The sequence below is a fragment of the Talaromyces rugulosus genome, chromosome III, assembly GCF_013368755.1.
Source record: "Talaromyces rugulosus chromosome III, complete sequence".
Classification (NCBI taxonomy): Eukaryota; Fungi; Ascomycota; class Eurotiomycetes; order Eurotiales; family Trichocomaceae; genus Talaromyces; species Talaromyces rugulosus.
In genome coordinates this window covers 5,314,457-5,331,340 of record NC_049563.1, presented here as the reverse complement: position 1 = coordinate 5,331,340, position 16,884 = coordinate 5,314,457, and the positions used below count along the sequence as shown (strand labels likewise).

Genomic DNA, 16,884 nt, shown 5'->3' with positions numbered 1-16,884 from the left:
CTGGCATGAGAGCGTTCTGGCGCATTCGACCGGGTGGGTCTGGGGCATAATGAACGACGTAATTGAGGGCGCGAGGCTGGAGCTAGCAGTTGACCGCCATGGCGAATATACACCACATAATATTAATTAATTGACAGGAAATGGGGCGCCTTATGCAAAATTAGGTCATAGGCTATTATTATGTAGCTATCATCTGTGTCAATCATCATTATTCTTTGTATGTGGAGTGCTCCTAATACTGAGTAGGTCCCTGGTAGATCCGCAGCCGGGCGGGGCCCTATGACGTCGATCAGCGCTCCGCATACATCATTGTTCTGGCAACGTCTGCTACATATAAAGCTTTCTCTCTCGCCTGCACTGGAGCAACTTTCCACTCTTCACAAACCATTGAATTGAACATCGCGTGACCAGTTTCTTCCAGTAAGCTTTTGTGTACTTGGTCCAACTTGGTCCAGCCAACGCTTGAATACTGCTTAACACCTCGGCCCTCTAGACTTTTCCTCCCAACAAATACTTCTATACCAATACCAATACCAATACCACCCATCATGCCTCGCGGAAACGACATGACCACCAAAGTCTTCTACCAGGGCAAGGCTGACGACTTTGTCATCTTCGTCGATGACGTCTCGGCTGCCCAGAAATGGCGCAAAGACCATACTATTCCCCTTGCACAGGTTGTGTCGGGCTGGAAGGTCTTTGTGACGCACAAGTAAGTTTTTTTTTTTTTTTTTTTTGTCGTGTCGTGTCGTGTCGATTGAAAAGTAAACACAAAAGTACTAATAAGAGGTTTTAGGCAAGGTGCTCAGGGTATCCTCGACGGAGCTAGCAATTTCGTGCTCGAGAACGAGTTTGGCACGACCCGGGAGGAAGATGTCGTGCAGCAGATTCTGGAAAAGGGAGAGATCCAGGAAGTAACGGTAAGCATCTTTATTTCCTTTCATCTTTAGCAAAAGCAAAAGTTTTCCTAACTGTGGATGTAGAGTGCCGAACGGTCAGGCAAACGCAATGAGTCGAACGGCGGCAACTATACCAACACATTCCAGGTTTAGATTCGTGTGTGCCATGGCTGATGTTACCTTTTTTTCAGAGGGGGCCTGGCTACGGTTTTACCGGGTTTCCACATGTCTAGTCCATGGATAGCACTGTTTGTGAATGCGGAATGAAACAACAGGCCGAAGCTGTAAAAGACGGCCTATCCTGTGGATCGGTGCTTGGGATTCTGTCTTGTATTTTTAGCATAAGTTTACGATGTAGCAAATGTGACACAATATCATGATTACCAAATCCTTCCTTAAACCTTCCTTACCCAAAACAATCATTTACGTCCGTGAGAGAAAAGGGTCTTATGTTTCTACATCTACAGCTACAGCAGCTACAGCAACACCAGGAGTAAACCTCCTCTCCTCCCTCCTCTGTTGCACCCACTGCCCCAAACCATTCCAAACCTCTTGCTTCTCCTGCAAACTCATCGACGCAGCGAGTCCACTCGTCGTCGTAGCCACAAATACCTTCGCTCCCGACCAAGTGCCATCCCCCAACCCCATATTCTCACTCTCATCCTGCCAGCCATACCGAAACTCATCCTTTTTTATGGCTCGTCCGTGCCTCACACGCCATATACTTTCCCAAATACTCTTCCCCACCAGCGCGACTGCCTCGGGCCGTTGCTGTGCAATCTTGGCTTCGAGAATGGGTACGCCCGCGTCCATTTCGGCTTTGCTGAGCATGCCGGCGTCGCGTGTCGGGCGTTCAACGATATTCGTGTTTCCGACAGAGTATAGGCTGGGTAAATTGTAGGTGTCGCTGGGCGCGTGCCGGCGGGTTGTGATGCCAGATGAGTGCAGTAGTTTCCAGAACAGGTTTGATGGGTGTGCGTATGCGTAGCCTGTTGAGCCCGTCATGAGCCCGGGGTTTACGCCGATGAGGAGGAGGATTAGATTCGGTGGGATAGAGTCGCGGAGACGAGAGGGGAGTATGGTTGTAGTAGCTGTTGCAGCAGGTTCGCGCAGGCGGCGTTTGCGTTTGATGGGGCTGGCGCGTGGTCGCTGGGGAGAGACAGTTCTGCTAAGCGGTGGAGTGGGAGGTGGCAGCGACAAGGATTTGGATCGGGTCATGATGGGTTGTCGTCGGTTTGGGGTTGTTGGAGTTGCTGGAGCTGTTGTCGCGTCGTCTGGCGTTTTATGCAGAAATTGGCCGAGACGGCCGTTGAAGCTTCTCGTCCTGTTGACATCGTGGTCGTCGTGGTCGTCATCATGAGTATTGTTCGGATCGCCCATGATGTATGTGGTAGCTGGGCTGTTGATCGTGAAGAGTTAGGAGATGGGAATCCTGTTTGGGTTAGTTGATGGTCTTGGTCTTGGTCTTGTCGGATATGGCATTTGTCGAGAATGACAGTTCAGAGGATGCCTAAAGCTTCAGGAATAAACAACTGAAACCGACTGAATTACTCAAGGAACATGAAGCTACCAAGGGTAAGAAAAATTTTCTATGTGTGGGCAGACGGTGCTTGTTTCAGACGCCGTGCCGGTCATGTGACCTGATTCCACTGCGCTGTTGTTGTGGAGTCCGAGGTGTGGCCGAACAGCGGCGTGGATAATAATACTGGTAGTGGAACTACTGCTAAATGAGAGGAAAGTGTATTATTGTACTTAATATCATAACATCGTAATAACAAAACGCTCAAATCTTAATATGCAAAACGCAAATGGTATCATGCCGCTCGATCCAACAATAAAATCATGCAGTAAATGAATCATACTCGCTGTATTCTCTTTGACTTTCGGGGAAGAGTCCATGGGACCGCGCAGACGATCTAAACCAAGTTAGTTATATTCAAGTAAAATAGGAAAAAAAGACAGCTTACCTCGCCTTCGCTGTACGCCCAGAAATAAGCCGCCATCCCAATCAGATAATACACAGCGACATCCCCCGACTGATACATAAGCGCACATGTGAGGGCGCTCAGTGGGTACACCAGCAGACGTAGAGCGATGCTTTGATGTGGAAAAGTGCCGGCTAGCGGTTTCAACGGCCACTCCCACGCGAGAGCGACGATGCCGAGAACGAGGTTGATGATTTGGAGTATGGGGATTTGCTTGACGGATCCGTCGAGGTTGTGAGTGAGAAAGTCCCAAAATACTTTGGGCCAGATGAATCCTTCAATCGATGCACCGACTTGCCCTGAACAACGGTGGAATCTGTTAGTGAATGATCAAAAATGATGTCCGAGGGAGAGCTTACATCCGGCAGCGGAGAGGATGATTAAACGTGCCCAGTGATTCTTGATTAAGCGGCCCATTGTGTTGATGTGTGTAGAGTCACGGCCGTCGACCAGAATATGTCTTCTTTTAGAGCGAGAATGAGCAGCTACCGGGCTTGTGGTGGAGTTCTAGAGATCCTGTCGCATTCCAGCCCGACTGATTGTTACTGCTGGTGAATAGACCGAGAGTCCGAATCTGAAGGGACGAAACAACTCAGCAAGCGGCGGCAGCTCGTGCAAAATTTGAGGTTGTATAACGGGTTATTGCATGTCGGTTTGATGTTGAAGTAACTTTGGTATCCTGCACAGAGTTGGAATCCAGCTTCGGGGAAATATTAAGGAACCAAGACCAGGCTCGTTTCTGCAGTCCCCGCCATCGCCCAGCCAGCTTTCCAAGCGAGGCCGCATGGCACTGCATGCTTAAAAAAAAAGGTGGTCATTGGTGTGATTTGTTTCAAGCGTCGAGTCTGATTGGAGCAGCGGGGCATGCAGTAGGGATTGCAATTCTTGCTAAAAATGGCACTGACTAGCCAGTAAGCTTGCTTGGTGATGGGATACAGTCGCACAGCATGCACGGCCGTAGCAGGACAACCCCTCACGGTGTGACGATTCAAAACTGGGCCGGGCTAGAGCAGACTGCGGCGCTAAGCTGCAGGTGGTCTTATCGAATCGCGATGCAGAGACGGCACTGTTGATCGCAGGTGCACGGACATTGCGGCCAGCGCGGTGATCGGCCATCAGGCTAGGTGTGACGGGGACGGTAGACGTGCAGAAGCCAAGTACTACGGCAAGCTGCCTTAGTTTGGGATGGCCTCATCTTAGCGCCCAGACCAGAATGTACAATGTGATTGCTGTCGAAGCGAAAACAGGTATGGTACGGCGTACCGAGGACTTTGTAGACAAGAATAGAACAATGATCCTGGTTCATGCATGATCCTCTTGGCTTTTTGACATCTCATGGTGCGTCTGTTGGGACGGATTGCTATATCGCGTGGTCGGAGAAGAAATATAGAAGCATCAGTTGATATTCTTGACATCGATTGTCAATTCTCGTCACATCAGGTTGAACCCGATCGTCCGAGCACCTCGATTCCCAGGACGTGCACTCATCACAACGGCCTTGTCACACCTGGACTTACGAGAAAGCAAAAGCCACGAGAGAGCGCTTTGACAGTAGTAGAGTTGGCATCGGTACGATGTACTGCATCGGGAGGAAGAGCCGGCAGGTCCATGTGGTGGTGAGATGCTGCGAGTCATGACAGTGAGAAATCAATCCCATGTCTGCTAAAGATAGACACAGAGGTCTCCAGGTTCCGAGTTGGAAGTGAAGATTCAAGAAGGAGCCAAAAGCGAAGGCGGCAGGCACGGGGCAGTGGGCGCCTGTAGAAGGCCCTTGATTGGCCGGTATTTAAAGTCGCCCCACATCGTGGTCCGGGCCTAGCGCCAGTGCCAGCAGCCAATCACGTGCCGCAGGAGCTTAGCTGCTTTTTGAGGTTTGGAAACCCCGCGCGGTGATTTGCTCCTGCCCACCGCTTCGTTGTGATGAATTCGCTCGCTTATTCTCGCAGAATCAGGCGATGCTCTCTCGTCTTGGCTGCTGGTTTCTTCATACAGTGACTGAAACTGAAGAGTGGAGATTGATTCACTGAGCAAAAGACAGGCTGGCCAATATCGACATTACACTGGACGGCCAGGGATTGATGCAGAGACACCGACCGACTGGACCAGCATGCGTCACCGTGCAAGAGACCAGCTTATAATTAGACTGCGAGGAGCCATGACTACTGGACTAGCTTTGAAACGATGCAGCCAGGGCTGGCCAACCAGCCCACTGCTGAACACCAGAACTAGTCCCCGGTTGGGACTGCGATAATACCCTCTGTGCAGTGTAGTGTGCAACTAGTCCGATGCTAGTAACTATGTGCTACATCGCCAACCACCACCGCCGCCGCCTCCACCTGCCAAGTCCCTCTCTGTTTCCCCAGACACACTACCACCATTGCGATTGACCGTCTCGCACGTTGAAGCCCCTGTGTACTCTGTTTAAGCGATATTAGCCTCGACTCGACCCATCAAAGCCGAAAATCAAAATTGACTGCGACCAAACCGAACTGCGTGCGCATCGTCTAGAAAAGAGCTATTGCCTAGTGGACCTGGAAAACACTCTTCTGACCGACATTACATCTTCTGCAGGATCGACTATTGCAACTATCGCACTCCATCTCAGCTCTCTCACCGTGAAGATTATGTTCAAAATGGAGCTGTATATGTCGAGTGCCTGTTAATTTCCCGACGAGACCGCCAGAATAATTACCTAGGCCGGATTGCTCAGAATACACGACATCTTCATAACCTTCGAATCAACGCATGCTGATCGCTGGCGGTCAGTATTGCCCCTTTACACAAACATGGGTGCCACGTTAGAGTGGTGGAAAGCGCAATTCAAACCCAACAAGCTGTTCTTTTACTTCGTTTTCTGGGCCGGTCATATTGGCGTCTTTGCTCTCGGATGGTCAGTACTACCCCAAACGATAAAAACAGCTATTCTGACTAGTTACAGGTATTTGCAAGCATCTGACACAAAACTGGCCGCGCTCAACACGTTGCAATATTCAGTATGGATCTCACGAGGCGCTGGTCTGTGTCTCAGTGTAGACGGCGCCCTGATTCTCTTCCCCATGTGTCGCACTCTCCTCAGGTTCATCCGACCAAAGATCCGATGGTTCCCTCTCGATGAATCACAGTGGTTCCACCGACAGGTGGCATATTCAATACTTGTCTTCAGCATCATCCACACCGCTGCCCACTACGTCAATTTTTATAATGTCGAAAAGAACCAACTGCGGCCAGAGACCGCTATTCAAATTCACTACACGCAAGCTGGCGGCATCACCGGTCATGTGATGTTGCTGTGCATGCTTCTCATGTATACAACTTCCCATCGAAGAATCCGACAGCAATCCTACGAAACCTTTTGGTATACCCATCATCTGTTCATCCCCTTTATGTTGGCTCTCTACACCCACGCCACCGGCTGCTTCGTCAGAGACTCCACCGACCCATACTCACCCTTTGCCGGCGCGGATTTCTGGGGTCACTGTCTCGGATACGAAGGCTGGCGCTGGGAGCTTTGGGGCGGTGCCATTTATTTGCTCGAACGCCTCTACCGCGAAATTCGAGCCCGCCGTGGCACCGAGATCACCAAGGTCATCCGCCACCCTTACGACGCCATGGAGGTGCAATTCCGCAAACCTGGCATGAAATACAAAGCTGGCCAGTGGATCTTCATCCAAGTGCCCGAGGTCTCGAGCACCCAGTGGCACCCGTTCACCATCACTTCGTGTCCCTTCGACCCCTATGTTAGTATACATGTGCGCCAAGTCGGTGATTTCACGAGAGCCCTGGGTGACGCACTCGGCTGCGGTCCTGCGCAAGCCAAAGACCTCGAGGGTTTAGATCCCATGGGTATGTACGAGATCGCCATGCAAAACGGGCAGCAAATGCCCACCTTGCGCGTCGACGGGCCCTACGGAGCCCCCGCCGAAGACGTCTTTGACAACGAAGTCGCCGTCCTAGTCGGTACGGGAATTGGCGTAACCCCATGGGCTTCGATCTTGAAAAACATCTGGCATCTACGTGGCGGTCCCAACCCACCGCGACGACTGCGGCGTGTTGAGTTTATCTGGATCTGCAAGGACACGAATTCCTTCGAATGGTTCCAAGCCCTGCTCTCCTCGCTCGAGCAGCAATCTGCCATTTCAGCCGACTCCCAGGGCGCCCCCGAATTCTTGCGCATCCACACCTATCTCACCCAGCGTCTGGACAACGATACTACCGCAAACATCTACCTCAACTCCGTCGGCACTGAGCTGGATCCGCTGACCGAGCTCAAGTCACGAACAAATTTTGGCCGTCCGGATTTCAACAGACTATTTGGCGCCATGCGTGATGGTCTTGTTGATGGGACTTATCTTCCAGGCTTGGAAAGATCGGATGTCGGTATCTACTTTTGTGGACCTAATGCCGCCGCGCGAGAAATCGAAGAGGCCGCCAAGGAATCCTCGTCGAGGGAAATCAGGTTCAAGTTTTGGAAAGAGCACTTTTGATTTACATCTCTTACCTCGGAATAGTCCTACTTTAGAGAAACGTATAGCGTTTTGGATTGGTTCAGGTCTTGTGTTGTCCCTGTATTTGATCGACTTTCTTTCTTTTTTTTTTCTGGCTGTATAGTTGAATGTAATCATGATTGGATGATAAAATACATTGAAGGAATAATAACTGTGCTAACCCATATCCACATCACCATCGCTACTCTTATCGTCTGGCAAATCTATGATTCCCTTAATCTTCCTCCTGCTCCCCCGTGTCCTTCCCATCTCGGCTACTCTTCTCTGTTCTCTCTCAATAGCAATACTTTCCGCCTCGTCAAACAACTTGTCGTCAATTTCAACATGAAGTCTCAACTCCTTATCGACAAGCACGTTGTACACTTTCTTCAGTTCCCACCAATCGTCGAAACCTTTGCCGTTCCATAGTTTCTCGTTGAATGCGAGCATCAGTATATCCTTTGACCACGGGCAAGCTCTGAGTGCTCTGTAGTACACGCGTTTCGCGGCGTCAGGGTTGTTTGCCCTGTGCAGTTCAAAGTATATATACAGTCTCCACAGAGAGAGGGATGGCAAAGGAGGTGAGTCGGTATTCTCCTTTGTGGTATTGGAGGGATCGGTTGACAGAGCGCGCTCAAATGCTGCGCGAGCAGAGTGCACGGTTGAGCCCGAGTATATCGGACGAGCGAGTTCAGTGAAGATTGAGAGTAGAGACGACGTGACTGGGACTGTGTCTCTGTTTCCTTTTCGTGAAGAATCGGAGGGAGATGTGAGTAGCACGTCACGAATTCGCTCGTCGATTCGGAATCGAGATTCATTCCACGTAAAAAGCGATAGAATGACAGTGTTGTGCGGGAAAAGTCTCAAGCTTTCAAGTAATAATTCTCTTATTGCGGCTGGTTTGTAAGCTTGTTTTGTCGTGATGTGGTGGTAGAGTAGGCGTGAACGGTGTTGATGTAACACTTCCAGAGCAAATGATTTGTGGGTAGCAGGAATATGGGAGACAGAGGTAAGACGAGTACAGATATTTGTATGTATGTCAATTGCTGACGAAAGGTTGGAAGAGTTAGTCAGATAACGCAAGATGACAGCAAGATCGGCCCATGCTGCAAATGTCTTGAAGTTTCGAACCGAAAGAGAATGGTCTAAAAATTCGTCAAAGAATCGAACGGCTTTCAGATGCTCAGCTGGTGTGAAAATCGTCTGAGATGAGGCCACTTCCAGTGCCTTTAAATCAACGGCAAACGTCGGTACAGACATTAGTAGTCTATGTGCATGTGCTGGCCTATTAGATGTCATATATTCCCATACCCAGCTGTGGACCAGCGGACCGTATTCGAGTTTTTGTGCCTCTGATATATTTCCAGACATTGAGAGTGTAGTTGCCCATACGTGGGTTGCAGCTGAGAAATTGCCAGTACGACATTCCATGATAGCATAAGCGTTGTAAAGTGCAAGACTAGATGACTGCTTTTTAAGGAGTGACCTCGCGTACTTTTTGGCTTCTTTGGGATTAACGGTGTATTCCACGGCAAGTGTATATTCCGCCAGGCCATCGTCTTCCGGCGAAGCATCGACTAATAACCTCAAAGCTCGTCGGATCCATTCGGCATCCAGAACCGAGTTTTCGTTGTCTGTCGCAGTTTTCCACGCGGTGAGTGATGAGAACCAATGCTGACCCGCAAAAAGAGAATCGACGTTATGTATCAAGTTTTGCAAAACCGGCAGCTCAAACAGTTTCTCATGATCCTCTTTCTCCGAATCCTCGCGCTTGGATTCAAGAACTTTCATGACTGAGGCATCCGAGAAATGCATAACTTCGTTGTGAAGAAAGGCGTCGCCACTGGAAGACTTGGAAGTAACCCAAGATTGAAGAGAGTTCAATGGAGGTAAATAGCAGAAAGCGAAAAAGTTTTCAATTAGATGATTAGGATCCTGCCAGTTCACAAAAAACGGCAGAAATTGTTCAATGTCTGACCATAAAACGACGCGGTACGGATCCTCATTCTCTACCTCATCCACTGATCGTGCAGGCAGGCGAGCACTGCGATTCAACCGAGCTTCTGCTTCACACCACGAAGAAAATAGTGAATTCGAGGCAAGTTCTGTTTGCGAGCTAGTAACTGCCATTTCTAAATCAGCATTTTTGCCGCTTTTCCAGCCCTTTGCCCCGGCGTCACCAATCCGCGCGACTTCCGACTCCCAGAAGGACGAAAATGCAGCCAGAATCTCGCTGTCCAAACTTTCTGTGTATTCGGCAGGACGAAATAGTGTGAACTCTAGGACAGCCTGCCATAAACCGACTGCGATCTCGGGGAAGCCAGCTTCTCGCATAAAAAGGGTCATTCGTAGGAACAGGTAAGTCAATATCCTGTTCTTTTCTTCGTTGTCTGGACTCGAGGAATTGAGTTTTATACAGTCGAGATAGATATCTTTGCAGCGCTCATAAGTAAAGTCGATAAATTCGCTTTGTCGAAAGTCCAAGTAGCGCACCCAGAGACCAATGTAGCCAGGATTGTGCTTGAGAATAGCATTCCACTGCTCCCTAAGCTTCTTTGATTCCCACAAATTCGCACCTTCGTTTAAATAGCCCAATAAAAGGCGATCCTTTCCTTCCCGGTTGCCTACCTTCTTCAGAGCCTCGTCAAAAAGTGATAATTTGATATCTGCCAGACTTTTTCTCTCAGCGCCTGTCAGCCGCCGACGGCCGTCTGCTCCACTCAAAAGAACGTGTTGATATTCGATGACCTCTAGCCAATCTTCAACGCTAGTAGACTTCTCCTCTGCTTTCCTCAACAACTCCGAGTTCTTTTTTCTGATGTCTCTCTCCCATTTGAAAGCACTGCCTTCGCCGTCACTATCCGACGCAGACGTAGCTTCCATATCACTTGGGATATCTTGCTCGGGTTTTGCCTTGCCCTGAATCGATCGGTAGCCATATTTATCTGCGTCATCGTCTGATAATTCGTTTGGCGAATGCTCGCCCAGTATTCGCCGGCGTTTTCTACTACCGTGAGAGCTCAAGGGTACATAATCCTGGTCGGCATCGGTATCGGGGATGGTATCTTGGCGCACACGAAAAATCCGACGTTCCCTCGTATCTGTTTTGGCTAAGAGACTTCTTGTTTTGTGCCGTGCTCCGTCTTCCTGCCATCCATCAGTGCGAATGAGCACCGTACCGTCGTCATTGTAGTTGCGATCAATCTTAAACCTGCTAGGCAAGCCTAGCACTCTCCCACGGCCAATACGGCGGTATTGTGGTATACTGTAGCGATGTATAGTGCCGTAGGTCACATTGTAAATATCCCCCTTGCGATCGATCACGTACAAATCCGACGTTTCTTCATCACTCGGTTTCGTGGGCTCCGGTTGATGTGCTTTTGGTTGATCATCTTCGAGAGGTTTCTTGTCCCTCCGAGACTGATGGCGAGAATGTCTTTCACGAGAACGAGAACGAGAACGATGCCGGTGGCTGCGATGTCTAGATCTATGTCGAGAAGCGTCGTCTCGGTGTCGCGGTCTTTCCTCCTCGCGACGTGACTCTGCGGACGGAGGTGGAGCTGACTTTGGCTTGAAGCTGCCGAATTTCGGGACTGGTTGCGCTCCCTATACACAAGAACATCAGTACAGGAATCAGATAAAACATGTCAAAAAAACACTGACCTTGGTGGTCGTGAGATCCATGCTCTCGCTGTCTGGCGCGGGCAACTGCGCTCGCTGATCCAGTCGCGCCTTCCTTTGGCGGTTCATGACCTTGCCGGCTAGACTTGCTGCGGCTCCACCGTGGGCTCCACCGACCCGGGAAAAATTGCCCTCCCGAGACAACAATTTTTTGGAGTTTGAACTTTCCGCCGCGACAATCTTCAGACTTATCGTCCACCACGTTGCGCTTCATTCTCCCCTCGTACAGCCTTCAACTGGAGGGATGGGCAGTTTTCGGTGAGGAATTCTACTGCTTACTCTTCCAAGATGGCTTCCTCGCTCTCCGCGCAGTTGGCGCAGATTGCGTCCACATCAACAAATCCTCTTGACCTTAAGGCGCAACAGGTTGCCCACTCGAAATCTTTGATTTTCGACAGCAAGACTGCAAAGTCGCAAGATTTCCATACCGTTTACGAAATATGTCACGAAGGCTTTCGAGAGCTGTGTCAGTTGGACACTCGATTCACAGAATTCGATCGAACAATTTTCAGTCCGCACAGCAAGACCGAAGATCGATCGGAGATGACTGCAGCCCAGAACAAAGATCTTGATGCCGTTTTGGAATCATTCATGGCTTTGGTTGGCGGGAGGTTACAACTGACTCCAGCGATCGCAGCGTTGGATTGGCTCGTGAGACGATTCCGGTAAGAGCTCTTCGTATCTGAAATTGAAGTTTTTCTCTCTAACACGGTTGATAGTGTTCATGAGTTTAATACCGGTTTCCTCATCTTAACCTTTCTTCCATACCATTCGCTTCCCATTTTTCTCAGTCTACTGAACATTCTACCGGAAAACCTGTCATCCGCTTTCAATTACCTCGTTCCTTACAAAAAAAGTCGCATCAATCCTCCTCGAGACGCTATCATCCGTACCGCTGTCAAGAACAAGGATTTTTCCATGGCCCTCAACAACTATACCATTCAGGTATCAAAGCAAAAGGCCCACTACCATGGTCTGCTCGTTTTCTGGTCCGGAATCACCATGCAAGCATGTTCGGAAATGCTGGATTCCGCTCGCTCGGGCCGTCGCGATGTCGAGAAGAAAAACCATGAAGATATCTTCATGAGACTTTTGCCCGTTCTTAACAATGGTTTGGCAATGAAAAAGGTCTCGGAACTGACAATTGGCTGCTACATGATAATTGTTGTGTTTGGCACAAAGGCTGCGCTCACAGAAGACGTGATCAATACTTTGATGACTGCAGTCTCAGGGTCTTGGACCCAAGAAACTGTCAATTCGGCCATGGTTACTCTGGCGGTTCTGGCCGAGCAAAAGGACGAGTCTTCTCTACCAAAGAAAGTCGTGCACTCATTTCTGAAGCTCGACAAGCCCGTCGACTTGCTAGCCGACGTCGCTACACAATATAAAACCACCGGGCTTCTTTTGGGATTGATCGCAGGCTGTCTGGTCGAAATGCGGAAGAACGCCCTTCAATCTGGAATAGAATTTATATCGTCCGTGTTTGAGCGTGGCCTGTTGGATGAAACTGCAAGCAAAAGTGCTTTGAAAATGATTCTGGACACCACATTGGATTCTCGGCAAAAAGGCGATTTATCTCTGGACCTCCAAACCCAAGTTTCCGAATTCGTCCAAACTTTGAATATTTCCAATACCTATCGCCCTCTTTTGCAAGCTGTCACTGCTGAATCAGACATGGATATCGACAACTTGGAACACAGCTTGCAGCTCACCATAGAAGCGAAACCCGCACTTCCACCGACAGAAGACGTTGAAATGGCAGACGCAGAAGAGCAGGAGGTTGACACGTTTACACCCTTGCTTCAATCATTAACCAAGGAACCTTTTGCTTCGTCTTCTTTCCTTACCGAACGAACTGAGCCTATTTTTGAAAGGCTGACACAGGCTTTGACTCTCGCACTGGATGCCCCAGAAAAATGGGAACAGGTCTGCAGCCTTCCAGTTCTTGGAAAGGCCCATCTGGCCAAAAGCCCCCAGTATATATCCTTTTTCGTCCGTTTGTTTTCTGGCCCATATTCAGTTCGTCTTCGTGCTGCTGCGTTGAAAACTATTTCTGCATCGTTAGAAGCAGCCGACTCTGTAGTCGACATGCAGGCCCTAGTCCCTTATATTATTGCGGCCCTGGCAGATCCATCAAAAGCACTTCGAACAGAAACCGCCAAGCTTGTCGAGACGCTCTTCCAAATCCAGCGCAAAGCCAAGAAAGAAGACAGTGTCGCCATATGGGCTCAAGACACTCTTTATACGCAAACAAAACAATCTTCTCCAGCGTGGATGCCAACTCGCGACTTACAAAAAATAATCGACGCTGTTTTGTTGACCGGATTGGAAGGTTATGTTCAGGACCACACCTACATTGTATCCACGTTGCAAAGGACGCTGAAAGGATCAAACACTCAGTCGAATGAAGAGTCTGCTACAGATTTGAAAAAGTCACTGAGACAGAGTTTCCTGTCGTTCTTGTGTTCTCATGTGGTCTTCACACCAGTTTACGCGGTCAAGCTTCGACTCTTGAAGATTGTAAACGGCGTGGACAAGATCGGCTCAATGACAAGAACCAAGGATTTGTCTCCGCTGGTTGAAAAATGGCGCGCTCTCTCTGAGGCCGAGGTTTCGGATATCTGCACTGCAGAGAATCTTTTCCGTGCAGAGCTGGAGCAGGAGATCGTCGCCAGTGTCAGTGCCAAGGACAAGGATGCAGAGAATGTGCTTTTATCTAATGTCGAAAAATCAACGGATGGGACTAGGCCAAGCTTTGTATCTGCAGTGTTCGCACGCATCGCACAGATATGGAACAAATTCAGCCCGGAAAGACAAGTCTCTACATCACGCCATATCTTCGACCTATCTTTCAATGGCAGCGTTATAATCCAAGGCGACGCAAGGGACACACTTCGTAACGTGCAGCTCCCTGGCACTATTCTCACCGAGTTTCTGGAGAAAATCCCCGAGCTTGTTGCTACCTTGGAAGGCCACAGCCCCTCTCCAAAGAGGCGTCGCACAAATCAAAACAATGCTGTTTCAGCATCTGTGAGCTCGGCAGAATTGAATGAAGCGGTAGAAAAGGTGACATACATCCTCGAGCTCGTCGACAGCTCAATTCCTGACGAGCACCCCGAAATCACTCCCAGCTTGTTCAAAGCATTGGCCGCTCTTCACCTTCTTAAATCCCGCATTGAATCAGGCTTGGGGTATCTTCTAAGTCTGGCTCTCGGCAGCCTGCTGGCAATCGTCAATAAGAGCAAATCATCATCAAAGCCTTTGTTCGATACTTCGGCAATCCGGGCTGACCTGGTTGTTGATTGCGTTCGTACAACAGAAAGCCCGCAGGTGCAAAATACAGCTTTGCTGTTGGTTTCCAGTCTTGCTGTAATTGCCCCTGAGCAGGTTCTGCACAGTGTGATGCCTATTTTCACGTTTATGGGTTCGAGTGTTCTTAAGAAAGACGACGACTACTCGGTTATGGTAATTGACCAGACAATCAACCAAGTTGTCCCTGTTCTTGTTCAATCGCTACGCAACCAGAAACGCGATGTGGTCGCCGGCACGTCTGACTTGCTGCTCAGCTTTACTGCCGCTTTCGAGCATATTCCGTCCCATCGCCGACAGCGACTATTCCAAGCCTTGGTCACGAAGCTTGGCGCTCAAGACTTTTTATTTGCCGTCCTTGCCATGCTTGCGAACCGTCATGGTCTCGACAAGAACGTGTCTAGCTTGGTGACAAGCATTGTGAACAACCTAGACCCACAAGTCCAACTCATCAGCTATCAGAAATACTTGAACTTGGTCAGCGACTGCTTGAAGCCCAAGCCTGGCATCTCTAGTGTTCTCCTGGGAATTGGAAATGAGGGGGCCGATGATAAATATGTCGTTACGGAGACTCTACTTCGGTCGCTGGCACACTTTTTCAAGAACCCCGCCCTAGGATCACAGATGAAAGCAATCTTTGATTCTGACGACGAGGAGAAAACGGCGGTTGTCGGCACTCTGTTCTCGCAAATTCTTGAACAAGTTTTGGCATTGGCAGACGCTGTTCGCGACGTCAAACCTGTCAGCAACGCATGCAGTGAAGTCCTCGCATCTGTCTTGGGCGTCCTGTCTCTGGTCGACTTCCTCGACACCGTCGAGCAGCTCCTCCAACGGCCTAGTGCAGACGTGCGACGCAAGGTCCTTCGGCTTTTGGAAACCCGTCTCCGCCAATCTCCCGAGCGAGACGGTGCGTCACAGAACCGGGTCCTGGACTTTATCGTCTTCCTTGTCGATATTATCAAATCCTCTGACGATACTCTGCTCAAACACGCAGCTGTCGCTTGCATCGACCGCATTGCCGAGAAGTACGGACGCAAGGACCCTGAAAAGGTGGTGCCAGCCGCCATGGTCATCGCTAGTGACGCTTGCATTGGCCAGAAAGATAACAAGATCCGTGTCATGGGCGTGTTGTGTCTCGCATCGGTGGCAGAGGTTTTGGGAGAGGCTGTTATTCCGACCCTCCCTGAAACGCTCAAGAGGTCGCTTAGTCTTTTGGAAGTCAGTATGGAGAAGGAAACAGTCAACGAGCCTCTTCATAACGCTGTCTTTTCTTTGCTCTCGGCTTTGCTTGTTCAAGTTCCGTATATGATGTCAAGCAAGAACCTTGATAAAATCCTGGAGCTTTCTTTCAAGTCAGCTGAACTCGAGCTGTCCGCAGAAGGCGACGATGCTCGACGCGATACCTTGAAGCTGATAGCCAAGAAAGTCGACGTCAAGGATTCATTCAGTGCAGTGGAGAGAAAGTGGGCTGTTGCAACCACTTCAGGATCCGTCGCTACCAAGGAGGCTCTTGACATTATCAGTCTTGCCATCGACAAACACCCCAAGTCCGATACTGTCAAGAACGTCGGTATTCTCACCAAGCTATTACACAAGGCATTTGATCTTCGCAGGGAACAGCCATCGGCTCCAGAAGACTCGCAGTTTGAAGAACCCGAGCTTGACGCAATTGAGAGCATCGTCAATAGTCTTGCTATCAAGATGATCTACAAATTGAACGATACGGTGTTCCGTCCATTGTTCATGGACCTTGTCCAATGGGCGACCAACGGACTGTCCAAGGCCGACACCGAGGGCCGGCTGCTACGATTGACCTCGTTCTACAAGTTCTTGCAGACATTCTTCAGCACGCTCAAGTCTATTGTCACTAGCTACTCTAGCTACATTCTCGACAATTCTATCGAGGTGCTCAAGATCAGTAAACCCAGTTCAAAGGAGTCCAAAGATTTGTGGTTGGCGGCAGTGCGAACATTGATCTCTGCATTTGAGCACGACCAAGATGGTAAGCTTTTTCTACCGAAAGATGTAAGACAGCAACTAATAAATGATACAGGCTTCTGGCAATCCCCGTCACACCTCAGTGGCGTCTCGGAAGCGCTCATTTCCCAGCTCCCACGAGCCACCAACTCATCGACAGCTGCCGCGATTATTTCCGAGGTTGTCCCCGCCATTTCCGAACTCGCCGTGGCTGCCGATTCTCCGGATAACTACAAGGAGATGAACACTGCAATCATGAAATACCTTCGCCCCTCGACGTCTGCAGCGGCAGACGGCGGCGACAGCCCGCACACACGTCTTGCGGCGCTGAAAGCCGAGCAGGCGCTGACAGAGCGGTTGGGCGAAGAGTGGCTAGCCCTGCTTCCAGAGATGCTGCCATATATCAGCGAACTTATGGAAGACGAGGACGAGACGGTGGAGAAAGAGGCTCGAAAGTGGGTTAAGAGCATTGAGGAGGTTTTGGGAGAGAAACTTGATGATATGTTGACGTAGAGTGGTGGTTTTATACCAGGACGCATATGCGGCGTT

General features: G+C 49.7%; 6 protein-coding genes across 6 annotated transcripts; 3 read left to right on the top strand and 3 right to left on the bottom strand.

Moving 5' to 3' along the window:
• Positions 1-548: 548 nt before the first annotated feature.
• TRUGW13939_06629 (uncharacterized protein) lies at positions 549-1,052 on the top strand (the record flags this gene model as incomplete). Its single annotated transcript, XM_035489780.1, has 3 exons — positions 549-712; positions 797-920; positions 984-1,052. The coding sequence occupies 3 exons, from the start codon at positions 549-551 to the stop codon at positions 1,050-1,052; spliced, it is 357 nt and encodes a 118-aa protein (XP_035345673.1).
• Positions 1,053-1,346: 294 nt separating this feature from the next.
• TRUGW13939_06628 (uncharacterized protein) lies at positions 1,347-2,279 on the bottom strand (the record flags this gene model as incomplete). The annotated part of the gene is made up of 1 exon (XM_035489779.1): positions 1,347-2,279. One exon carries the CDS (start codon positions 2,277-2,279, stop codon positions 1,347-1,349), a length of 933 nt encoding a protein of 310 aa, XP_035345672.1.
• Positions 2,280-2,755: 476 nt separating this feature from the next.
• Positions 2,756-3,301, bottom strand: TRUGW13939_06627 (uncharacterized protein; the record flags this gene model as incomplete). Its single annotated transcript, XM_035489778.1, has 3 exons — positions 2,756-2,815; positions 2,867-3,183; positions 3,244-3,301. The coding sequence occupies 3 exons, from the start codon at positions 3,299-3,301 to the stop codon at positions 2,756-2,758; spliced, it is 435 nt and encodes a 144-aa protein (XP_035345671.1).
• Positions 3,302-5,670: 2,369 nt separating this feature from the next.
• On the top strand, positions 5,671-7,368 carry TRUGW13939_06626 (uncharacterized protein; the record flags this gene model as incomplete). The annotated part of the gene is made up of 2 exons (XM_035489777.1): positions 5,671-5,774; positions 5,823-7,368. 2 exons carry the CDS (start codon positions 5,671-5,673, stop codon positions 7,366-7,368), a joined length of 1,650 nt encoding a protein of 549 aa, XP_035345670.1.
• A 177-nt stretch (positions 7,369-7,545) lies between these two features.
• Positions 7,546-11,118, bottom strand: TRUGW13939_06625 (uncharacterized protein; the record flags this gene model as incomplete). The annotated part of the gene is made up of 2 exons (XM_035489776.1): positions 7,546-10,974; positions 11,032-11,118. The coding sequence occupies 2 exons, from the start codon at positions 11,116-11,118 to the stop codon at positions 7,546-7,548; spliced, it is 3,516 nt and encodes a 1,171-aa protein (XP_035345669.1).
• A 219-nt stretch (positions 11,119-11,337) lies between these two features.
• TRUGW13939_06624 (uncharacterized protein) lies at positions 11,338-16,848 on the top strand (the record flags this gene model as incomplete). The annotated part of the gene is made up of 3 exons (XM_035489775.1): positions 11,338-11,714; positions 11,769-16,360; positions 16,412-16,848. 3 exons carry the CDS (start codon positions 11,338-11,340, stop codon positions 16,846-16,848), a joined length of 5,406 nt encoding a protein of 1,801 aa, XP_035345668.1.
• Positions 16,849-16,884: the final 36 nt, after the last annotated feature.